The sequence below is a fragment of the Mustela putorius genome, unplaced genomic scaffold (assembly GCF_011764305.1).
Source record: "Mustela putorius furo isolate JIRA1106 unplaced genomic scaffold, ASM1176430v1.1 tig00004033_pilon_pilon_pilon, whole genome shotgun sequence".
Taxonomy (NCBI): domain Eukaryota; kingdom Metazoa; phylum Chordata; class Mammalia; order Carnivora; family Mustelidae; genus Mustela; species Mustela putorius.
In genome coordinates this window covers 4,230,257-4,256,336 of record NW_025422169.1, presented here as the reverse complement: position 1 = coordinate 4,256,336, position 26,080 = coordinate 4,230,257, and the positions used below count along the sequence as shown (strand labels likewise).

General features: G+C 45.0%; 1 protein-coding gene across 1 annotated transcript in view; it reads right to left on the bottom strand.

Annotated features, from left to right (window-relative positions):
- GDI2 (GDP dissociation inhibitor 2) overlaps nt 1–19,917 on the bottom strand; it is a 29,887-nt gene extending 9,970 nt beyond the window's left edge. The window contains exons 1-6 of the mRNA XM_045072318.1: nt 19,665–19,917; nt 11,599–11,706; nt 9,863–9,962; nt 5,862–5,996; nt 459–657; nt 94–225 (exon numbers count right to left, since the gene is read on the bottom strand). Coding sequence (XP_044928253.1) covers nt 94–225; nt 459–657; nt 5,862–5,996; nt 9,863–9,962; nt 11,599–11,706; nt 19,665–19,709 — 719 coding nt within the window. The 5' untranslated portion in view covers nt 19,710–19,917. The remainder of the gene's footprint in view (nt 1–93; nt 226–458; nt 658–5,861; nt 5,997–9,862; nt 9,963–11,598; nt 11,707–19,664) is intronic.
- Between the last annotated feature and the right edge of the window lie 6,163 nt (nt 19,918–26,080).

Genomic DNA, 26,080 nt, shown 5'->3' with positions numbered 1-26,080 from the left:
AAAGCACCTCACAGCTCACAGACCTCTCATCCCTCCCGACTGCGCACCCGTCTTCCTGCAGAAGAGGGGACCACGTTAGCGACGGGCACTGACCTTGCAAATCCCTGGGGCAGCTCTCCAAGGCCATAGAGAGGGTAAAGGTACGGGCTTTTGCCATATCTTGCCAGAGACTCACTGTAAAGTTTGATCCTATTAATGGTTTCACAACATGGCTGATCTAGGTAGCTAAAATAAAGGAAATAAATATTAGAAAATAAATATTTAAATGTTTTTCTGAAATCATTTTATTTCACTACTTTCGTATTTTACCTAAAAGGTTCTAACACTAATTTACAGCTGGAACCTTCCATAATATAACATGGCTATCTACTCATTTTGTCAGAACTTCCTTTTTAGAGAACTGAGAAATTCAGTGACGGTCCCAAGAAAAACAGAAATCGGCACCGCGGAAGACTTACTCATCGGTTCTGTAGAGAGCCAGGGCGTGGCCGGTAAAGTCTATGACATCTTGTCCCAAGTCGAATTTCTTGTACACCTCTCGCATGGCGGTCTTCTTAGGATCGATGCCCTCAAAAGTTCGGGCATCGTTTTCATCGAAGTTGGCAACGTACACTAGGAATTTTCTGAAGCGACGTTTTTCAAACAGGCCCATTAAGCCTAAAGAATTGGTCAGAAAGCAAACATTCACACGAGGACACCGAGGAAAAGAGAGCGAGAGGCCAGGTTCAACACGCAGGCCGGCTCGCGGCCCTCTCCCGCCGCGCCGCCCCTCTCCCGCGCTCCTGCCGTCCCCGAGCTCCCACACCAACCACGTGATACAAGGAGAACGTGGAACCTTGGAAGACTGAGCTGCAAGGCACCCAGCTGACGTTCTTCTGACAAGTCTGATCTGTACCCGCCAACTGCCGAAAATTCTGAACGCTCCTCCCTTCTCTGTATGCTAACGTCCACTCCGGCGTTTCGGGAAAGGCCGATTATGCTGCCTGCCGCTTACTTTAATAAAGTTCTAGCTAATCAGCTGACCGCTCTTCATACTCAAAAAAGCGGAGTAGACAGGTCTAAACTACTTTATAAACGCTCCGTTCTCTTGAGTCAGGAGTCCCCGGAGTGTACAGCTGCTAGGGAGACAGGCCAAAGGAAACAGCGTTCTGGCTTCTTCTCCTTCCCTGAACCGCACGACGGCTTTAGAACAACCCTCTCACCGAACAGTGCACTGTTCTGGTATTTTGGATATCACTTCCCCCAAGACTACAGATGAAATCAACAAAACTCAAAATTAAATTGATCATGAGGCCATTAATGAGAGCTGACTACATTTAACATGTTTAAACTGTATTTACAACCTAATTTTAAAAAATGGGACGGGGCCCCTGGGTGCAGTCAGTAGAGCCTGGGACTCTTGATCTCAGGGTCTTAAGTTCAAGCCCCACACTGGGTACGGAGCTTACTTTAGATGAATGAAAAAATAATTTAAAAAAAATTAAAAAACAAAAAAATGGGACAGAATGCATACACAGTAATGGTAGAAGGCTAAAAAAATATATTCTATGACCTCACAAACACCAACTTACATTTAGTTGTCAGGGTAAAAATAAGATCGCCGAGAGAAAACAGCTCAATTTTCAGCTACTGCTCTCTGATGATGCCTTCCCGATCACCCTATGTGAGCTGTGCCCCTTCCTCCCTCTGTCCGCACAGCATTATCACCAGCTGATGAACTCTTCCTTTTTCGTGGCCTGTCTCCCACTAACTGAGGCTGGCTGTTTGCTTTCCCCTTCTGCTGAAGCCGCCCTGCCCCAAACCTAGAAGGGTGCGTGGCACGTAACATGGGCTCCGTATTCAACTCGCGTACGGCCTGATGCAAGCAAATGTAAGAGAGGTCGAATTATTCACGTACTGGATATACAATTTGGAAAGAAAAATGTTCAACTGTATCATAAAAGGGTTAGAAAAAAAATCTTTTTCCAAGTTACTTGGTTTCCTGAGTCGGACCTTAACATCATTTCAAATATTTTACTTTCCTTCACTCACTTGCACACTGAGGTTTATTTACAGAACGAGAACAAAAACAAAAACCTTAGGTCAAGACATTTAAAACATTAAAAGTGACAAAATCCAGAGCAGTTTCATGGAGAGAATCAATGAAAGTTTTCAACAGGTTTAAGACCTGACCAGAGAATGGAAGAACACTGTTAAAATGTCCATACTTACCCAAAACAATCCACAGGTTCAATGGGATCCCTATCAAAATACCAACCACATTTTTCACAGAACTAGAATAAAATACTAAAATTGGTACGGAACCACAAAGACCCTGAACAGCCAGAGCAACCTTGAGAAAGAAGAAAGCTGACACTATCACACAATTCCAGATTTCAAGATTTATGACAAAATTGTAAAGATTAAAACAGTCTGGTACTGGCACGAAGAGACCCACAGATCGGCGCATCCGCACAGAAATAAAGCCACACCTGTGCAAGCAATTAATCCGTGACAACGGAGGCAAGGGTATCCGGTGGGGAAAAAGACAGTCTCTTCAACACATGCTTCTGGGAACACTGGACAGCCACATGCACACCACACACAAAAATTAACTCACAATGGACTAAAGATCTAAATGTACACAGGAAACCACAGAACATCTAGAAGAAAAGACAGGCAGGGACTTCTCGGACACCGGCCGTAGCAACAGTCCTCTACATGTTGGGCCACACCAACACAGACAGCTTCTGCCCAGGAAAGGAAACCATTAACGAAGCAAAAAGGCAGCTACGGAATGAGAGAAAGTATGTGCAAATGATGTATTTGATAAGGGGCTAAATCCAAAATACATAAAGAACTAAACTTACACAACTCAGCACACACAAAAAGTAATAATCTGATCAAAAATGGGCAGAGGAACTCGACAGAACTTCTACTTCTACTTCAGAAGACAGACAGACACAAGAGAAGCTGCCCCAATCACGCCGTCATCGGGGAAATGCGAATCCAGACCCCAGTGCCATCGTGCCGTTTGTGGCAACGCGGAGGGACCCAGAGGGTATTATGTTAAGTGAAGTGAGAGAAAAAAAATAGGATTTCACTTACAGGTAGAACATAAAAACAGACTAAATGGATGAACAAACCTAAAAAAGCAGCAGCAGACCCACAGACACAGACACAAAGGACGGGCGCCGGGGTGGAGGCTGGGAAAATCGGTGAAGGGCAGCGGGAGGGGCGGGCCTCGCTGGCGCCCGGACTCCGGCACAGGCACAGGGACGACTCTGAATGCGGCGGGAGGGGCGGGCCTCGGTGGCGCCTGGACTCCGGCACAGGCACAGGGACGACTCTGAGTGCGGCGGGAGAGCTGCACCAGCGCGGGGCGGCGGCAGACGGCAGCCCCACTTGGCAGCGCGGAGGGCAGAGACGTGCTGAATCACCGTGTTACACGCCCGAAACTAATACAACCGTGTGTGTCAACCATGCTTCAATTAAGGGGAAAAGACCAGAACAAACTTTTGACCGCAGCATAAAAAAAGAAAAAAGAGTGAGAGCGGAGACCCATGTCAGAGCACACTCGTGAAGGCGAGCACGCCGCACCCCCGCTGCCGGTGCGCCCCGACCTCACTCCGCCTGCTCCGGGACGTCTCGCCGCTCTGCACCAGGAAAGGGGACGCCCTCGCTGATGGCCGAGGTGGCCTGTGGGAACATGGGGCTCGCAGCAGTTCGGAGTCAGAACAAACACACAAGCGAGAGATTTAAATTAAGACAGAAGATTTTGCTGGACCCACTTCCAAGCCATTCATGAAAACGTCTCGAAACATTTCTGAACTTATCTATGTTCAACATGACTTTAGAGGCCAAAGACATTTCTCACTGATGTGATTCAAGTAACACTTGACCAATCAACAAATATTTACTGGAACCCTGAGGTTGCACATGAACTTCTCCACTTCTACACCTTCCCTTATCCCGTTCATGCTGCCGAGGGTTTTCCTGCCTGCCGTTCTGACTTCAAGATCCTATTCATTAACAGAAAAACAGCTACTGAGAAGGTAAGGATCTGGTAAAAATTCATACAACTGTGTACTAAAACAGGTAAATTCTACTCCGTCTAAATTATACCTCAATAAACCTAACCATAACAACAGATACATGAACATACTTGCTTATTTGGGGGCAGGGGGCCATGAGAAGGACAAACCGGAAACAAACACAATCAAGTGACACGAGAATGAGGACGAGACTCTAAACGCGTCTTCTGATACAGTGCTGACTTTCCAGTCATGTAAATGTTCTACATATTTGAAAAAATTAAATCAGAAAGGGAAAATAAAACTGCTACGAGGTACATCCTTAAATTTTTGTTTAATGGAGGCAGGAAGCGAAGCTACTAACATAGGTAAGAGTGCAGAGTATAAACCAAAGTTTAGAACACAAACTCTGCTGTAAAAGATGGTCTTCAAACTGCTGAACTCTTATTTCTTTGGAATAAAATTTATGTTGTCATTTAAAGTAATTTCTAACCCATGATTATACCACTAACGCCCTCAATTTAAGTATGAACCATTCCATTCCCTTTCTGGTTGTTAATCCTAACTTAGCCACAAATCTCTGTGCTGACTTCTTTCTTTCTGGCTAGAGTGCCTTCAACATTTTCTCCCCATAGCAAGAAGGAAATAAATGGAGTTAGAGAAGCCGCCAAAGTAATTCAAATTACATTTTAAGGTGAGGGAACTTTCCCACTCTCCCACCAAAAGAATCCTGAGAATCTACTGGCACGTCTCTGGGCCCAATCCAAACAGCTCCCTCTCCTAAGCTCCTCCTGGAGCCTGTACTGCGGAAAACTCATCCACTGGTGAGCACTCCAAATTCACCCTTTCTCAAACTGCTCTGCGCGATAACTCAAACACCTTCAAGGACAGAAGGTCTTTTTCAGGGATGTTTGCTCTTGAAAAGAGGTAGGAATAGAAAATGTTAAGCAGGGGCGCCTGGATGGCTCAGTGGGTTACGCCTCTGCCTCCGGCTCAGGTCATGATCTCAGGGATCCTGGGATCGAGTCCCGCATCGGGCTCTCTGCTCAGCAGGGAGCCTGCTTCCCTCTCCCTCTCTCTGCCTGCCTCTCTGCCTACTTGTGATCTCTGTCAAATAAATAAATAAAAGCTTTAAAAAAAAAAAAATGTTAACCAGGAACCTTAGCTTGAGCCAAGAAAGGAAATCTTTTGGGGCAAAGAATAAAATCACTCCCTACTCACCGGAAATTCCTAAAATCAGAGACTGCAGACAATGACAACAGCATCAATTAAAAGAGAAGGTTTCGCCAGAACAGAGTTTCTTCTTTGGCAGGATGGCTAAGCTGGGTCAGCGGCCCGCTCAGCACACGGCTTACATCCACAGGCGCTACAGTAATACCATTTTCCACTCGTCTTGCCACTTACCTACGAGACTTCAGGCCAGAGTTCCCTCATCTATAAAATGGAAATCCTACCCTGTAGAGCTGTTTCTAACGTCAAATAAGACAATGAACGTGAAGTGTTTTGCACAGAGCCTAGCACACAGGAACCCCCATCCCCCGGCCGAACAACAGCTCTTACGAATTCTTACTAGTACGCGAAGAGCACTGCCTGACCCACACCAGCACCAAGTTCCATGGGGGCGGCGGGGGGCAAGCCACCTGAAGCCTCTCCCAGCTTCAGAGGCAGGGTTTTTGAACCTTCTCTTCACTGATGTCCTCTCGGGGTCTGGCAAGCAACAGACACTCAGTAAATACTGCCGACTGGAGGAGTGACGGCTGGCAGGACAGAGACATTAAATGTGGTCTCTAAGATTCCCTTCCGTTATGAAATCTCAGGGTTCTGAGAAAATAAAATAAAATGACTTACTAGATGCCAGAGCTTCTGCTTCAGTGGACGGAACCTTGTAGATCTTTCCACCCTTATAGACAAAGCTCCCTTCAGTCACTTTGAAATCCAGATAGCGAGTGACCTCTGTATAAAGCAGCATCTTCACCAGCTGACCTAAAAAAGTCCAACACTCCAAACTGAAACTTAAGTCTTAGTATCTTCAAAAACCAGCAGAAATACAAGTACATTCATTGTCGGCTTGTACTCATCACTTCCCAGTTTTTTCTAAGATTGTCCAACCCCTTCCAAAAACTCTTGAATCCTATGTTCTAAATGGCACAATCAGAATGCACACCTACTGCGGAACATCTTTAGAAGCACTTTTTTAATGTTACAACTTCAAGAGTAATAACTTTATCAACTTGCTTTTGTAAAATCTATGTTAATTATTATTAGAGGTATGAAGTTTAGAATTATAGTACTATTGAAAATGGGCTTGAGTTTCCGTTAAGTTACTATTGTAAAGAGAAGCTAATAGCAAAAATTTTCCAGAATTTGTGCTATTCAGTTTATATTATTCAACCTGTACTAATTAAAATGAATATTAATTTCATGGGAGCCTGGGTGGCTCGCTCACTCGAGCATCTGACTCTTGATTTCAGCTCAGGTCATGATCTCAGGGTCATGAGATCAAGCCCCACCACAGGATCCAAGCTGTGCATGGAGCCTGCCTGGGATTCTCTCTTTCCCTCTCCCCCACCCCCTCCCTCCCTAAAATAAATAAATAAGTCTTTTTAAAAATAAATTAAAAATAAAACGGACATTAATTTCAGATGAATTTCAGGTATATAATTAAAAATATTATCTGCCTATAAGCCAAGAAATTTGGTATACTAAAATGGGAAACTTTTTTTTTTTTTAAAGATTTTATTTATTTATTTGACAGACAGAGATCACAAGTAGGCAGAGAGGCAGGCAGAGAGAGAAAGAGGGAAGCAGGCTTCCTGCGGAGCCCGAGCGGGGCTCGATGCGGGGCTCGATCCGAAGGCAGCAGGACCCTGAAACTTTTTTTTTTTTTTTTTTAAAGATTTTATTTATTTATTTGACAGATCATGACCCGAGCCAGAGAGAGGCAGAGGGAAGCAGCCCAAAAAGCCACTGAGCCTCGACCCAGGCCCTGAGATCCCTGGGAAACGGCTTTTTTTTTTTTTTTTAATAGAAAACTTTTTGAGAAACTAAACAAAATTACTTTAAAGCTCATATGAAAGGACAGAAACACTAGGGCAAAATTAAAAATATATATATATATTGTGAAGATTTATTTACTTAGAGTGAGAGATTGCACACACAAGCAAGTGGGTGGGGGGCAGAGGGAGAGGACGAGCAGATTCCCCACTAAACTCAGAGCCCGATGTGGAGCTCGGTCCCAGGACCCTGAGATCATGACGTCAGCTAAAGTCAGACACTTAAATCGACTGAGCCACCCAGGCACCTTTTTTAGAAACAACTTTTTGTTTTGAAAACAAAATATAATGAAGAGAGCTTTACCCAGCCAGGTACTAAATTATACAGTTATACTGATTAATCAACTAAATTAGTGGGGAAAAAAAGAGACCCATGTCTAAGAACTTAATATATTTATAAAAGCTCAAACCAAAGTGGAAAAGATAAATGGTGCTGAGGGACAACTGATTAACCATTCTGAAAAATTAAATCTCAATGTGTACTTCTCAAACAGGTTAACAGAGGGGGCACCTGGCTGACACAGTCGAAAGAGCTTGTGACTCTCGATCTCAGGTCCTAAATTTGAGCCCCATGCTGGGTGCAGAGATTACTTTAAAAACAACAGGACGCCTGGGCTGCTCACTGAGTTAAAGCCTCTGCCTTCAGCTCAGGTCATGATCTCAGGTCCTGGGATTGAGCCCCGCATCGGGCTCTCTGCTCAGGTGAGAGCCTGCTTCCCACCCCCACTCTCTGCCTGCCTCTCTGCCTACTTGTGATCTCTATTAAATAAATAAAATCTTAAAAACAACAAACAAACAAAAAAACTAAAGATATTTAGCCTCAGACAGGATAACAAATAAATCAACTTACACAGTAAAACAGGTGAATTTATTTTTACAATAAAAAAATTAAACTATAAAACCATTAACAGCAAATATTAGTATTTTTATAACCTTGAGGTAAAGATGAAAATTAAGCATAGCCTTCCAAATCAAAAACAATAAAAAGAAGAAAAATCAATCTATATAGCTACATGAAAAGTAAAAGCTTATGTTTGAAAGAAAAATACAGCACAGCTACTTATAAAGCCAATCACAGACTGGAAAAGGTAACTTCAAATACATTAAGAGTATTTATTTCACAGTCTTTATAAAGAACTCTTTCATATCAATAAGGGAAAATGTAGAAACCTCAAAAGAAAAACGTATAAAGCCTAAGGTTGGCCAATACGAAAGGCAATGAACATCCTGAAATCATTTCTCTCTCTAACAAACAGATACAAACTCCACGGGGCACAGGCTGGCTCAGTGCTTGCAGCACGTGACTCTTGATCTTGGCTCACAAGTCCAAGCCCCACGTTGAGCATGGAGCCAACTTAAAAATAATCAATCCAGGGACGCCTGGGTGGCTCAGTGGTTGGGCGGCTGCCTTCGGCTCAGGTCATGATCCCAGCGTCCTGGGATCGAGTCCCACATCGGGCTCCTTGCTCGGCAGGGAGTCTGCCTCTCCCTCTGCCTCTGCCTGCCTCTCTGTCTGCCTGTGCTTGCTCGCTCTCTCTCCCTCTATCACTGACAAATAAATAAATAAAAAATCTTAAAATAAAAATAAAAATAAAATAAAATAAAATAAAAAAATAATCAATCCATTATTTTGGCTTCAGGTATGGCAAAGTGACAAAAATTAAAACGAAGATGGGGTGCCGGGGTGCCTCCGTAGGTTAAGCATCCAACTCTCGGTTTTGGCTCAAGTTATGATCCCAGAGTCATGAGATCAAGCCTTGCAACCGTTCTGTGCTCAGCTGAGGGGGGGTCTGCTTCAGATCCTCTCTCCCTCCTCCTCCGCTGCTCTCCCAGCTTGTGTGCAGGCACCCTCTTTCTCTCAAATAAATAAATTTGTTTTTTAATTAAAATGAAGAATACTCAGATTTAGTAAAGGCGGTGTGAAAGGGGCAGACCCACAGGCTATTGGCAAGAGTCAGATCAGGCAATAGAAAACAAAAGCCTTAAAAACTCACTGCCTCTCTCCCCTCAATACATGTCCGGGGGGTGTGGTGAGATTCAACACACACACAGCCTAGCCTGGGTGGCTCAGTCGGTTAAGCATCGGTCTTCGGTTCGGGTCATGATCCCGGGTTCCAGGGATGCAGTCCCACATCAGGCTCCCTGCTCAGCATGGAGTCCGCTTCTCCCTCTGCCTACTGCTCCCCGTTTGTGCTCTCTCTCTCACATAAATAAAATCTTTTTAAATAAACAAATTTCAGAGAAAATGCAAATAAGATCTTTCCACTAAAAGAAACTAGAATATAAACTCAAAACCAAGAAACAAACAAAACTCAAAAATGGCAAAGGGTAGTTCATACTTTAATTGATGGGACATAAACAGACTTCATACCAACAACCTAATTTTTAATGTAATTTCAGAAAAAGGCATTAATATCACAGCAGTTTAGCCCCCCTAATTAAAAAAGGAGAAAAGTGTGAAGAAATAAATTTAAAAGCCTCCAAACTAGGGAAAACGCTCCTTCTAAAGACCCAGATATCAGACTGTCAGGGAAGCCCCGAGAAGAGGTTGTAGACATTTCCAGTTTCCATACACACTGTGCCATGTCCTAGCTTTGTGTCTCCAGAACCAATTAGGAAGGAGGCACCCCACCTCCATTCTTACTGACTCCAGACACCTCTAATGGCCACAGTCTACTCACCAAACCGTTGCCATCAACAAAATCTTTCACATCCCTGGAGTAACACTGTGTCAAGAGCTAGAGTCTACTTTTAAATCGGATTCAATGTACCACCAAAAATGTGAGAAGGCTTTACCATTGGCCATGAGGAACTTAGGGATTAAGTCCACATTCCAGTCTCTTCCTCTTCCCATGGATGCTGGTGGTGCTCCTGGTATTTTAAATCTTTTGTATAACTAAGACCAAAACAAAAATTACCATAATGTAACAAAATCTACTTTTCGTTACGCTACGCAACTATTCGTCCATGACATGGTGCTGGCGTAGTCACTGACCACCAGCAGATGAGGTAAAGCATAACAGCGACATTCCATTTTTTATTAGATATAATTTTTAGAGAAATTCCAATACACATCTAAGTTAAATGCACTACTAGACTAATGAATGCTAAAGTAAGTATTACAGAGGTAGTATTTTTTGCTAACAGATAAGCAAGAATATATAACAATTTGTCAATGATACACTACTCTGCAGATACACCATTTGTAGAAATCATTTAAACTCACTCTCTCCTGGGTAAAAAGCTAACTTTACTAGCTAAAGTAATTTTGCTTCCGTACTTATATAAGGAGTCAAAAATAAATTCTGGATTCTTCAAATGAAAAAAAAGTTAGCTCCAGCTAATTTAAAATTTATGTAAATCGAGCAGGAGCTCTGGATAAAAAGAACCTTATGGTCTAAAATTTGGGAATATGCTTCCTGACGTGATGCAGTATGAACTACACAACGATGCTTTCTTATTAGAAGCTAACTTGGACTTTTCAAAAGAAAAAAAAGTGGGGAGATTTCTGTAGATTATAAGAATAAAGAGAAACACCAAAGACAATGTTTAAAGTAGTTAAAAAAAAAAAAAAAGAAAGGAAAGGAAAGAAAAGAAAAGAAAAACGCTTCCGCCGCACACAATGTAAGACATTCTTGGCATCACTGGGAAATTTGACTGTGGTCTGGATATTACTGTTAATTTCCTTAAATGTGTTAAAAATGATACTATGATCACGTAGGAGAATGTTATTCTTAGCCAGTGGATGCTGAAATATTTGGGTCCAGTATCATGATGTCTGTTACTTTCAAGGATTCAAACCAGTAACAAAAAAAGACATAAAGCAAGTATTGCAAAATGTTAACTGCTAAATCCAGATGGAAGGTTGACCCACTGGTATTATTCTTTCAACTTTTCTACAGGCCTGAATACAAAACAAATTTGGAAAAAAGATGAAGTCCATTTAAGCAGTCACGATGGACAGCAATTGACGATGCCCGTGTATCCCCAGTAACACAGCACAGCTCGCGGCCAAGCATCTGGATGCTGAACAAACCTCAGAGAAAGATTCAGCAAAACAGCAAAATGGTAAATATTGATATATTGGAAATGCTTCGTGTGTCTAGTCTAAAAAAGCAGGAAGCAAGGGAGTAGAGCAAAAAAAAGAACCAAAGCTGTAGAGTCCCACAATCTAGGTTCACAATCCTGTGATTTTAATAACAGACTATTTTGTCATCTGAAAAATGGGGATAAAACTCTGAGTAACTGAGCGAAACCAGCTGGGCAGTGCCGGCCTGCGCTTGGCCTATGTTAGACCTCCGTCAAGTCTACACCTTTCCCATGGAAAGGTCACAGGTAATTGCTCCAGAGGGCAGTACCGTCACAACTTGAATGTCCACACGCCCTAAAACCCACAGAGTCGGAAAACACAGGATGCTAGAGATAATCTAGTTAATAAAACAAAATTAAACCTATCTACAAGGAGTAGAGTTGAGATTCACAAGTAAAAGTTTCAAAGAATGCAAGGCATCCTAATTTGCTCTAATACTTACATCTTCCAGAGGTGTTATAGATGCACTTTCTCCTCCATAATACGGGTTTCTATCCATGTGAAGAACTTTCTTCCCGTTCACCGACATTATACCTGACAGGATACATTCCTACAGGGAAAGCATAAGCATTTTCAAAAGAAGTGAAGTATTACCACATGTTTCAAAGCCCCTCTTAAGGGCACCTGGGCGGCTCAGTCCCTTCAGCATCACACTCTCGGTTCTGGCTCAAGTTGTGATCCCAGGGCTGTGAGATCCAGCTCTGTGGCATGGTCCGCGCTCAGCAAGGAGTCTGCTTAGCTAAGACTCTCCCTCAGGGTGCCCGGCTGGCTCCGTGGGTGATGCGTCTGCCTTTGGCCCTCCGTCAGGCCCCCTGCTCCGCGGGGAGTCTGCTTCTCCCTCTCCCTCCTGCTTGGGTTCTCTCTCTCTCTTTCCCCCCTTCACTCTGCCTCTCAAACAAATAAAATCTTTAAGGAAAAAAAAAAAAAAAAAAGACTGTCCCTCTCCTCTGCCCGCCCCTACCTGCACACGCCCACTTTCTAGATTAAATAAAATCTTTAAAAATAAATAAATCTTTTTAAAAATGTAAAACAATGATAGTCTTCTCACAATATTTTCACTTTGGAAGATACAATTACACTTTGTAAAGCTTATTCATGTTAACACATAATGGGTTTATCATTAAGTGAATTAGTAATTTTTAAAATTTTTCAGTGATTTCTAATGATAAATATACATATATATATAAACCCTCCAAACAAAACTCTTCAAGGTCCTTACTTTTTAAGAATATATCCCAAAGCCAAAGAGTCTGAGAACGAGAGCTCTAAAGGAAGCATCCAGGACAACATAAATAGATTATAAATGTCCAGTCTCAGGAAAAAGGTAGATAAAACATGTATATACTAAGATATACTCTATCAAGACAGAGGGAGGAAAATCAAAAAAGAATATGAGTATTCTTTTATGTAAGAATTATCACAGAGATGGGATACACATTCATTCAAAACTCAAACAGGGTTTTGGTGATCAAGGCTTTATTGTTTTTAAAAGAAAACGGAAATCCCACGTATCCTCATTAATCCTTAGGGGTTTTCAAATTTACCCCAAAGACCCCAGGTAGCAGAGAACAATCTCACTCCCGTTAGAAGTCTGACTTGATACCTTTATTTTTAAAATTCATTATTTCTAATCTTACTCCAAAATGTATCTACTCATTTTAGTATAAACGTCAAATTTTACTCTAGGAAGATGTGTCTTTCTTATTTATATCAAGACACCAAACACCAGGAACGCTCCAGGAGGCCACTTCATGGCCTATCTCAGTCATAACTACACCCCCAACGCCCCACCTCCTGATTTCTAAAAGTGCAGATCTGCTGTTTTTAAACTCTGAATAAATGGCATCAGGCACTATATCCTGTTTATATATCATGTTTATTCAACATTATGTTTACAAGACTCATCCAAATTCTGTTTTGTGTATTCCTGAGATGTACTACTTCTTACTGCTACAGAGCAGGGGTCCCCAAAGTACAGGGGTCAACTGCAGTGGACATGCGATTTCACAAATACAGATTTATTGGTAAACGCCCATCCCCGTCCGTTTACATATCGTCCACATTCGTTTTCATAGTGGAAGGACAGTTGTGACAGGGGCTGTACCGCCTGCATGACCTATTTCCTACATGGACCTTTCTAGAAGGTCTGTCTGACCCTCAAGCAGTGGCTGGATCTCAAGGGGTATTTCCCAATTCAGTACCACCTGTGAGCGTGTTTGAAATGTCAATTCTGAGCAGATTCTCAAACTTCACTCTGCATCCCCATCACTCAGAGGTCTCCTTAAAACAGACTGTGGAACTCCCACCCACAGAACCAGATTGGGGCTGAGAATTCGTTTTTCTCATGATTTCCCACGTGATGTTAATGAGGCTGGTCCAGGACCAATTTCAAGAATCACTACTAAAGCAGCACTGCTCCAACGTTACTAAGAATCAACTGGGGGTCATGCTAGGGGTGCGTGGCTGGCTCTGTTGCTAGAGCACGGCACTCGTGATCACTGGATCATGGGAGTTCAGGCTCCACACTGAACTCAGAGCCTACTTTAAAACAAAACAAAAAACTGGGGATCTGATTTTGATTCAGTATACTCAGCGTGAGCCCTAACCTTCTGCAGTTCTAGTAAGTTCTCAGGTGTTGCTTCAAAGCAGTTGACTCAAGAACCACGGTTTGTGTAACAAAGTGGTGGAGGCTTTACTTGAGTGACTATACCACATGACTACACAATCATTTATCCCTCCTACTATTAATGGTCATCTGGATCAGTTGCCAGTTTTTGACTCTTATAAACAAAGCTCTATGAATATTCTCAACTTGCTTTTATTATGCGTTTGTTGGATATATATCAAGGAAAGCACCATTATGTTCGACTTCAGCAGGTAACTCCCAAACTGCTTTCCAAAGGGCGTGTACGAATTTATACTTCCGTCCCAGAAGGGTATGAAAGTTCCTGTTGTTTCAAATCCTTGCCCAACACTTGTGTCTTTTTAATTTTAGCCATTCTGTAGTTAGGATGTGGTTTAATTTGCATTTCCTGACAACTGAAGAGGTTGAGCACTTGTTTAGTTTATAGTCCACTGATAATTATGGTATCTTCTTTTGATAAGTGTCTATTCAAATTATTTGCCCTTTTTAAAAAATGGGTTTCTAAATAAATAAATAAATAAATAAATAAGTAAGTAAGTAAATGGGTTTCTTTTTCTTATAGCTATATTAAAGTTCTTTTTATATGCTGGATAGAGTAAAGTGCCTTACTGGTTCTGTGCACTGCAAACTTCTTCCATTCCGTGGCTTACTTGCCTGTCCACTTTCTTAACAGTGTCTTGATAAAGAGAACTGAAGGCATTTTATAATTACAAAAATCAACCCTAATCTTTTCAAAAGCAATTCACTTGTCAAAAAAAAAAAAAATCCAAAGAAGCACCAACATATATGGTTCAACATATTACGCACAGGTAAAAAAAAAAAAAAAAAAATCTGCCTTCATAAAAAACAAATTAGGACATAAAGAGAGAAAGATGAAACAGTCCTGGGTCCAGCCAACAAAGGCAGACTCCAGAGTTTAACTTTTGGAAGCAAAATCACAGCAAGCAACTCTGAGTGTTGCGTATCTTCTATATATAACTTTCCACGCTTCCCTGCAAATAAGCATGATCCACTCAATGGACCACAGCTCTAAAGCAAGCAATAAAGATGGAGGCCTAAAGTGAAAGGCTCAGTAATTTAAAGATTCACTGAAGTCCAAAGAGCTGCTAACAAAACCACCTTTAGAGGCACGGTTTGGAACAAATGTTGAGAAAAGCTAGTTAAATCTGCAGGTTCATGGCTTCTCCTAAGCCCATCTATAAAAGATTGCTTTTCCATTGCCAAAAGAATAAAATACATAGTAGCACAGTGTAATACTTTACATTTTGCTTTAAAGCATGGGATGAACTAATTTGCTGATAAAATCTGTCAATCATATCTGGGCATCGGGTACATATTAATGATTCTTAAATTTTAATATCTTACAAAATTAACTCGAAATTAAAATCCAGTACTGCTACCTATCTGATGAATAAAGAATAACAAGCAAAGCACATTAAAGCCAGAAAAAATACTCTAAATGAATTTCCTTTTTTTGCACTAGAAAACCCTGTCCACCCATCATATATATCAATAATACTGATAACTTTGACCAGAAAAAAATCTATTTATTAGTGAATATTAACCAACATATTAGTTTTACATCTACCAGATTAGAGTACTCCACATTTAATTCAAACTCACCCACAAATGACCTGAGGAGGAGAGAACACAAACTCATACCCAGAGTAACTGATAAAACCATCTTCAGAATACAACTTCTTTATGATAATGGCATCTGCCACTCACCTGGCATTTCATGTTCTCCTGCATAAAAAGAGGTAACCAGATCAAATAGTTTAAAGGTCAGTAGCAGCCAAGTCCTAGCAAGGACACACATGTGGGAGTGAGGGAAGGGCCCTATCAGTGGTGTGAAGGTCCCTTCCCTTTAGCACCCTGCACGGATCACCAGAGTTGCAATAATCAGCGTAACTTACTTGGAAAGCACCTAAACACATTAAGGCAAAATACCTCTAATGTCCCGAAGGGGCGTGCACGGTGTTCCTTTATGTGTGTAAACCGTGATCAACCTACACAGTACTTCCCAGGTCAGTGGTACGAGACCCCTGGTCTTAGAGATTCCTTAGAGAGCAGAAACTGAAGAGAACAGAGCCTGAGTACAGTGTTCCGATAGAGCCTCCAAGTGACCAAACTAAGCACCCACCGGAACTCTAAATCCAACTGAATTTCAAAGTTACAAGGAAAAACAAAATATAAATGACAACAACAACAAAAAACTCAAACAGTAAATAAATGCCCACAAAAATGTGATAAACAAAACAAGGTACCTGAACACTAATACTAAAGAAAAATGACTTTTGAAAGCTACTTACCTAGAACTATGGGGAAAATACATTAACTAAAACATTTTTAAATCAGTTAATCTGTTTTATATGTCAGCAACAACACAGTAAAAATAATTGTTTTCAGCAGAATGTTCCTTTAAGTATCTGTCCCTTGAATGCATGTGATTAAATGCTGTCAAAATATCATTTTTCTTGAAATTGGCTCTAATTCTATCTTTCCTGCTCAAAATCCTTTCCCACTGCCTGAAAGATAAAGTTAAAATTTCTCAGCCTAATACATTCAACATTAGTGAAAGCCTCTCTCCAACCCAATTTCCCAATCTGCCTCTTCATCCCTCTGTTTCAGGCAAAAACTCCCCATTATGTACATCCTGTTCTCAATACCAATCCACCCTGCTCACTCTGCCCAGAAAATCGTGCCTCCTGCTCAAAGCTTACCAATATTTTTAAAATCCAGCTTACATACCTTCTTTGTGAAGGGTTCCCTGCTTGCCCTGTCTGAATTCTCATGCGGGCAGCCCTACGACAGCACCTAGTACCTCCTCACGAGGTACTCACGAGCTCCATCCTTCATGCAGATGTAATGCCCACAACTGATCACAACAGTCACAGTTTAAAGAACTGAAACTGGGTAAGCCAGTAGTCCAGGAAGAGCCTTTAATCAGGTATAAGGGGGATTGCTAATTTTCATGGATGTGAGCAAACACATTTAGTTAGTGGTTTTTCAAACCAACTATCTCACTACTACTTCTAGATGCTAAAATGTGTCTGATTTTACTTCTATCCTAAGGGGCCAGGATGCTTGAAATTGATTTAAAATACAGACTGCCAACAAGACATTTATACCTTCCAAAAATAAGACATTTGTACATATTGGCCCTATGATCACTACTGCGGTGGATAGAAAGTCCTTCACCTACAAAACTCTAGCATAGCAATGGCCAGGATTTTCAAAGAGCAAATCTGAGAGGCAATTTAGGATTTTTAAATCAGATATTAAAAACCCTTTAAAATCCAAAGTTTTAATAAAGAAAAAGGGTAAAATTTTATGTCTGGGATGTAAAATAATTTCCAGACATCTTAATACTGGGAATACCATTTAACTCTCACTAAAGTACATGTTTCTATTTGTAATTCCAGACCAGAATTACTATGTAGAACAAAACAACACAAATACCTGCTAGCCACAAATAAGCTGTGGAAATAGTTACCCTTTTTTTTAACACTACTTTTAAGAAGATTGAAGAATTTATTGCCAATCCCAAAGTCAATTAGAAGCAGTGTATTAGGTGGTCAGATGTTGTCTGTTCAAGCTGAAATCAAAGAAAAGTAAAATCACCAGCCTAACAGCAAGAGGAGGAGGAAATGAGCAGATGGAAGAAGTAACTCACAAAGGGCACAGGCTGAGAGTATTTACCAGGTATCTCAGCAGTTTCACTGTTACAGCATCAACACAATACCTACTCCTCCTGAAGTGAAGTCTTACTAATCAAGCAAATTATGTTACTTAGTTTGGTAAAGAAGTTGTGATGTCAATAGGAAAGGGGTTTGTGTTTTGTTTTTTTTTTTTTTTTTTTTTCCAGAAACTGGTGGTTCTTTAAAGTGATAATCCTCAATTCCTTAGAAAATTCAATTATACAGAATATTCCATTTCTCCCGGATACAGAATGATTTTGTTCCAGGTTACACGTTTTATGTTTTATTTATTAAAATTACAAGTAACATTTGTGGATCACCTCGACCTTCATTTTAGAAGAAACAACTGATACAGAACAGTGCCCACTTTAGGCAACAGAGTAACTCTGACAGTACACTTCTTTAAAAGTAACAAGTTAATAGCACTACAAGTACCTGACACACAGCCATCGCCTAACAGTTTGCACCCATAACTGGTAGAGTGTGCCTGTTTTTAGGTTCTTGACTCTCTGGCACTAGGTATTTGTAAGTCAAACATTAAGAAAATGAAGTAGTATATTCACTTGAAATAGTAGATTCTGATTTGAAGGTTTTTAACCTTGCTGATCTTAACGGTAAGCAGTCTGCGTCACGAGAAATGAGGGTACACATTCAGCACTACCCAATCCTCCTGCCATCACTACTCCTATCAATGATGGGAAGACTGTGAATGCTCTGCATGGACAGAATTCCCAAAGAACAGCTTTATGAGAAGGCTCATAGGAATTAAAGTTATCACAGCTGCAAAGTGAGAGCAGAAACTGGTCTGATTTCCAGTTATGTGCCTACTGCTCATCAAAAAGGTCACAATTAACCCAAATGAATACTTAAATAAAGTGCATTTTCTTCACTTGGTTGTTACAGAGCAAGAGCATGCTGATGTTCGACACAAAGCGATGCTTCTGTACCAGCCCTGTAGAAACCTGCAGGACAGATCTGCGCTCCTTTGTCCACGTCCAACTGACCTAAGCAAGAGCAAATCTGAAAGACCAACAAGAACCATAGAAAACACAGAACTGACTCTTCCAACACCCTGGCAGCAACCGGGCCCGTTTCAACGGGCGCGACCCTGCACAGACTGCGAAGCTCAGAACCCCAATCACACACCTTAATTAAGAACACTCACTGAGGGAAACCAGCCCCGCAGCTGGCAGGCCGGTTCATTTAGGCACCCAACCGTTTGCCAACTCAGCACCTAAAAAAGAAATTCGACCAAATCCCTTGCATGCAAAACGACTAGTTTTCTAGGTGAGTGACCTCATGCGTTCGGTACTACTTCCTAGCCAGGCACAGGCCGGCTTCGGACTGGTCCGTAGGAGGGAACCCGGCCTCCAGCGACCCAGCAGCGGTCCAGTTCTCAGGGGAAAGCCCCCGGGGGGGGGGGGGGGGCGATGGACGCAGGCAGCAGAGGGTGGCAACGGCCCGCGGAGAAGGCCGCGGACGGACAGGCTCCGAGGACACTCATCCCCAATTCCCTCCAGATGCTCAGGAAGTGGATGGGCGCGTTCCGAGGAATGTGCAAGCTCCTCCTCTGAAGTCGGGGTTGCGGGGGGGGGGGGGGCGTAAAAAGCTCATTTTCTCTAAGTTCACTGGCGTGCAGCAGTTCCAGGACGCGGATTCTCCAAGCACTTGTCCGAAAACCCCGCGCCCCGCTCTGCAGGCCGAGCCCCACGCGCCGCGGCCGGGGCCGCAGGAGGAAGCGCAGCTGCGAGCGCTCGCGCCGCCCCCACCCCGCCGGGTGCTTTTCCGTTTCCCACCGGGAGAGGCCGTGCAGCCGCAGCGGCGGCGGACGGGCCCCCCACGCCCAGCGGGCGGCCGCCCTCGCTCCGCACCCACTTCTGCTTCCCCGTCGCCGGCGGCAGGCCGCCCCCCGGACCGGGCTCGCCGGCCCCGGGTCTGTCCTGGCACGTCCGGGGCCGAGCCGGGGCCCCCAGCCGCCGCCCGCGCGGCCGGCCCCGCTCCGCCGCAGGCCCCCGGCGCCCCGGGTCGCGCCCCCCGCCGGTCGCAGCGCGCCCCCCGCCCCACGACGACACCCGCCCGCGCGCACGGACGCCGGCCGGCACGGAGCGGCCCCGCGCGGCGGCCCAGGCCTCCCGCGGCGCGCGGCGGGGGGAGGGGACTCACCGTCAGGCCGGTGCCCAGCACGATCACGTCGTACTCCTCATTCATGGCGGGGGGCGGCGAGGACCGAGGCCCAGGGAGAGCACAAGCGCGGGGACTCGCGGGGCCGGCGGCGAGGCGGCCGCCCTGGAGCCACGGGGGAAGCGCTCAGGCCGGTGTCGGGGCCCGACGGGAACGCGGAGCCAGGGCTGGAGCCGGAACGAGCTGCAGAGGAGGGAGGCCGGCCGCCGCCTCAGACGGGAAGAGAAGAGCGGGGCGGGGAGGGGAGGGAAGACGGGGAGGGCAGGGACAGGCGGGCGGCGACCCGGGCCTCCGCAGCCGGGGCGGGGCTTAGAGACGGCGCCGTCTGTCACAGCCTTCCCGCCCGCTCATTGGCTGCGCCCCCGTCGCCCGACCAACCTGCGTCCTCTGCCGCCTCTCGCGAGAGGAGGGCGGGCCGTCCCGCCGGCGGTTCCGGTTCCGGTTCCCCGCCCGGCTCGCTGCCACCGTGGTTGGGGGCGGAGGAGGCGGCCGGGCGCGGGCCCCTGAGGGCCTTCCTTGGGGTGGAAGCGCGCGGCTGGCCGGAGCACGGCGGCCGGCTTCGTCCCTCCCGCCGTGGTGGGGGACCGAGGCGCGCCCGGGGCCCCGGGACCTCCCGCCGCCCTTGGACTTTGAGCCCGAGGCGGCCACGTGCGCCCGAGCCGCCGGCGCGGGGTGCGCTGGGGACGCGGGCGGCCGCCTCGGGCCCCGCACTGCGCGCGTCGCAGCCGCGGGGCTCGTCTCGTGGCCCGACTCCGGCTGCGGCCCGAGCGCCGAGCAGGCCGGGGCCGGCGTCCGGCCGCGCCCGCCCCTGTCGCTGGCGGCTGGCTTTGTGTTCCCCCCCATCCGGCCTCCTTTTTCGGAGCGCGGGGAGCCCCGCCGCCCGCGGGCCCGGCCGGAGGTCGCAGGCTCCACCGTATTTCCCGCCCTGGGTCCGAGCGGTCGTGCTTGCCGCCTCGCCCCCTGTGCGGCCCGAATGAATTTAATAAGAAGGAGAAAAAGAAAAAAAAAAAAAAAAAAAAAACTTGTAAAAAACTACCCCTTCGCGCAAACGGAAGGGAAGGCTGATCTGATGTGGAAGCAGGTCTGCGCCTCCCGAGGGCCGCAGCTCGGCGGCTCGAGACGTCGTGGCTGGCCGCAGGTGGGAGCAGCGGTGCGCGCCTTCGGTCGCCCCGGCTCCGGCCCGCTCCCACCCACCCCCCAGCCTTTTTAGGATTCCTACTGGAATCTCCACTCTGCGTAAAGAGATGGATGTAAGGAGAGGCTTGTGTTCTCAGCCAAAGACCGGGGACCCTGTAGAGGCGGTCTGGGCAAGGGGTCCCCGCAGAGCCCCGGGCAGCCGGGTCTGCAGCCTGTAAGGTGCGCCGCGCTCAGACCAGAGTTGGCGATTCCTTCTGGAGTGACCCTGAAACAGCTAGAGAAGGACTATTCGAAGTGAATCTCCGTAGCCAGAACTTCCTGCATATTTAAATCACTCGGATGCCGGAAATAATGTAACAGTGTGGTACCATGTTTCTTCACCCCAGAAAGATCTATGTGTTCTATCGGACCCTGGACCTGGGGGTGGGGTGGGGGTGGGGGTTGCATTTACATGCCTTAACTGGGATTGTATACATCAGTGACCAAATGAATTTCTGGGTAGACAAAAATCAAGTGTCAAGTTGTCTACTGAACCCTAACGTACCAGTGGGTGTGACTGCTTTTTCTTGGCTAAACATGATGCTTCAAGAAGGTCGGTCTCCAAGGACGTGCACATATATATACACGCACAAACCTGTAAACAACAGAAACTTACCTCTCACGGTTCTGCAGGCTACAAAGTACAAGATCAAGTTGTGTCTGCTGAGGTCCACTTCCTGGTTCAAGCTGTCTTCACTAGTCCTCAAGTAGTTGAAGGGGAAAGGGATCTCTAGGGCTACTTTCACGATGTTACCTATATTTTTGAACTGATTTGAAATATTGACCCCTCTTTTTTTTTAAACTAACAATAATGAACCTAGCTGGCTCAGTCAGTAGGCCATGTGACTCTTGATCTGGGGCTTATGAGTTTGAGCCACACCTTGGTCACTGAGAATACTTAAAAAAAAAAAAAAAAAAATACACACACACACACACACACACACACACACATACACATTCCAGGCGCCTGGCTGGCTGGGTAGAACATTTGACTCTTGATCTCAGGGTCATGAGTTTAAGTCCCACATTGGGTGTGGAGCCTACTTAAAAAATAATAATAATAAAAATTTTTAAAAATTAAATTAAAAACTGGCAATAACAACCAAGAGCATTTTTCATGTATTGCCATCAACCTCTGAATTTTTTTTTTCAACCTCTGAATGTTGAGGCTTTTAAGCATATCTGCTGAGTTGTTACCATGTTTAAAGTGAAGTATTTATTTTATCAATATTCAGATGGAGTTAATGAGCAACTTCAAGGCATTGGATAAGGGATCTGAGTTGAAGGCTAATGAGTCTCCTCAATCTGATCCCTTACACTGAAATTTAGTTTTGTTGGCCTTACAAGTCCCATGGCCCTTTGGAAGGACCAAAAAAAGAAAACAACCAACTGGTTTAATCCAAAATTCTATACCTGCTCTAGGAGCCTCATCATCTATTCAAGTTGCCGAGGAATGTGGCAGACAACACAAATACTGTTTATGGTAAAGTGGCTTGAAAGCCACTCATTGGTTCTGTGCAGAAGAGGCCTCAGTTCCAAACTGAGTGAAACCTGAGGTTCGGGGGAAGTGGGTAATTGGTGGAAAGGATGGAAAATACCATCCCTCTGAAAGATCTTTCAAATCGTCTTACAAAGCAAGAGGCCCGGGTGAGTGTTATGTATACGCAGGTGCTCGGGAATCGTCGCTGATCTGTTTGCACTGAGCCCGCACCCACACTTTATGGAGGGAGACAGTCCAAGGAAAAGAAAATCAGAATGAATCTTAGGCCTGGCTGTCCTTCTGTCCGGAACCACTGCAATAGTTTCTTACCCGGTGTCAACCCTTCTGTCTCTGCTGGCCGTTATCTTCCTAAAATGTGAATCAGATCATGGTCATGCTTCTGCCTATCTTTTGCATTTAGAATGAAATTCAAACTCCTTACTATGGCCTAAAGGTATAGCTGGCCCTAACCTTTGTGTCTCTCTCCCACTTCATCTTGTATACTTCTGGCTCACTGCACCCCAAACACACTAGTCTTTCAGTTCCTAGAATCTGGTCAAGCTTTTAACCACCCAAGGGCCTCTGCACCCTGGTGGGTCCCATAGCTACTAACCCTCACTTCCCCTCCTATACCTCTTCTCACAGCTGGCTCTTTCCACTTCCTTAAGTTTCCATGTGAAAATCTCCCCTTGGGGCGCCTGGGTGGCTGGCTCTGTCCGTTAAGTGTCTTCCCTCAGCTCTGGTCATGATCCCAGGGTCCTAGGATCGAGCCCTGCATCATGCTCCCCAGTGGGGAGACTGTTTCTCCCTCTCCCTCTGCCCCTGTCCTTGTGCATGTGCTCTCTCTCTTGCTCACTCTGTCTCTCAAATAAATAAAATCTTAAAAGAGAGAGAGAGAAAGAAAAAGAAAAGAAAGTCTTCCCTGACCACGTTATCTAAAGTAGGTTCCCCTCAACTTTCATTCTCTGATCACCCCCTGCTCATTTCTTTCATTGATTTTTATCAAATTGGCAGGTACATTCTTGTTTTTTGTCTGCCTGCCAACCAGAATGTAAAGTCCATGAGGGCAGGGACAGTATCTGTCTTGTGCAGAATTATGGCTCTGGAACAATGCTGAAAGCCTGACACGTGATGAGTAAATATTTGATGAATGAATAAATGACCTGGAAGTTGATCCCTAGACCAACAAGGATGACATGTGATGAAACAGATACCAGTTCCTCTTGATACTTTTGAGAAGGCAGTTTTTCTTACTGCAGAAGATGCTAAGATTTAGGGGGTCTTAAAGATAGGAATCTATCAAATACAAATCTCTAACATCTGGAAATCTAATGCTGAAGATAAAACATATTAAAATATCTAGGAAAAAAATAAATCGCCAAAATAAATATTTCCTAGTTTATGATAGATTCATTTACCCACCCACCCAACACACTCCGCCCCCCGCCCACCCCCACAAAGTGCTCGTCTGCTCACAGTCTCCACCTGAGTAGAGACAGCTCCACCCTGGGTCCAAAGCAGAATTCTAGGTATCATCCTTGATTCTGTCTTCTTTCTCTCCTTCCACATCTATTCCTATTTTCCTTTGCTGTATAACCAACCACCCCAAAATGTAGTGACTTAACCATGTATTATTATCTCTAATGGTTCGGCGGGTTGAATGGGCTCCGCTGTGTGGGAATTGCCTGTGTCTACAATGCAGTTGTAGTCAACGGTTGGGCAGGAAGCCTGCAGACCAGACTAGACTGGACATTCAACATGGCGCACTCCATGGCTGACAGCTGGGAGCTTGGCTGGGGCTGTCAACAAGAGCGGCTGTGTGGGTGTATCCTCTCCACTTGGCTTGTGCTTCTCAAAATATGGTAGATGTGTTCCAAGAGCATAAGTTCCAAGAAACAAGAAATGAAAGCTGCTGAGCTCTTAAGGCGTGGGCCCACAGACTGGCACAGGGTCTCTTCTATCATATTCTACTTGTCAGAGCAGTTACAGAGCACACCCAGATTCAAAAGGAAGTGCCATAAAGCCCACCTATCAGTGCAAAGACTTGCCAATGAATGTGTAGTCATCTTCAGCTTGCCACAATACCCCATTACACTCTGGCCATTCCACCTCATAAAAATCCTGCCTATCCCTCCAGAATCTCCAACCTCACCTCGTCTACAGTAGAATAGACCACCGTCAAGTTCTCTCCTACATGAGTGCAAAAGCTTTCTTAATTGGCCTTCGGCCTTCAAACTTGTTCTCTGTATTCTAGTCTAAGTGATCTTTTCCAAAATCAAAAGTGACCGAGCTGAGCACATCTTCAAAATCTTTCCTAGGCCTCCACTGCTCTTCGGATCAAGTCCAAACACAGATTATTTCCGAAGATGAGCTTCAGTGATTTGGCCCTCAGTTACCCAGTGGATATTACCCTCAGCACAGCCCTCCTCCACGCCTCGCCAGTTTCCCATTCCTCGCCGCATTAGTCCGTGTCCAGCCAGAAGAATGCAAGCCACTGTAGGTATTTTAAGTAGAGGCACTATAATACAGGGAACTGGTTTCAAAGCTTGACAGGGCTGGAGAGGCGAAACAGAGAAGTTTCCCCAGAGGTTAGGAACTGCCTGAAACTCTGGAGCAAGAGGGAAAATGGTGCCACCTGGCCGTCCCGATCCCCATCAGGCTGGTCTAGAGCCGTGACTGCCTCTGTGGCCGCTGGAATCCTGGAGTCCCCTTCCTGGATGCTCCTGATACAACCAACAGCAGGGGACTGTGGCTTCTCCTGCCTCCTGTCTTCCCCGAGCACTTTCCATTGGCAGAACTCACCAGAAGCCAGTTGGCAGAGGGCTGTGGAAGGGGTGGTTTGCTGACTCAGCCCCTGTGATCCATAAAAAGCAGGGATGGAGCTGAGGATGGACAGACAGATGAGGAGCAGAGCTGCTCCAAACATTTTCTGTTCCACAAACTTGCCATGCTCTTTTCCTTCTAGACACCCTTTCCCTCAGTCTGGAGCATTCTTCCCCTATCCGTCTATGGACCCTGCTTTCTTCTGCTTGTAAGAATTCTCAGTGCAGATGTCACTTTTTCCACAAATCTATCCTTACTCCCCCCCCCCCGATTAAATTCCTCTATTCTGGGTTAGTGTGTGCTCTCTACGACCCTTCTCTTAGCACATGGCACCTGGGTTGTAACTGGGCACTTACTGTTTGCTAGCCCTATGGAGTTGTGTTCCTCTCAAGGGTAGAACTCTACATATTCATCCTTTTTTTTTTTAAGATTTTATTTATTTATTTGACACACAGGCAGAGAGGCAGGCAGAGAGAGAGAGGAGGAAGCAGGCTCCCTGCCGAGCAGAGAGCCTGATGCGGGGCTCGATCCCAGGACCCTGAGATCATGACCTGAGCCGAAGGCAGAGGCTTAACCCACTGAGCCACCCAGGTGCCTCTACATTTTCATCCTTTTTTCTTTACCACCTAGGTCATACAAGGCACTCAATAAATATTTAATGCAAGGGCTCATAACCTTAGGGATAATTATGATGGCCTCTAAATGGTCTGTGAACTCTCAGATTTGTATGGAAAACAATGCATGTGTATATTTTTCCAAAGAGAGAACCCACCCTGAGATTCTCAAAGGGCTCTGCAACTCCTAAATGATCAAGAAATTCTATGTAAGGATGAGGAATGAACTCAATCTTCCTAAGAGTTGGGTAAAGAAAAATATAAGTTCCGGGAAGAAACCGAGTATCAAAGACCATTTCAGTGGC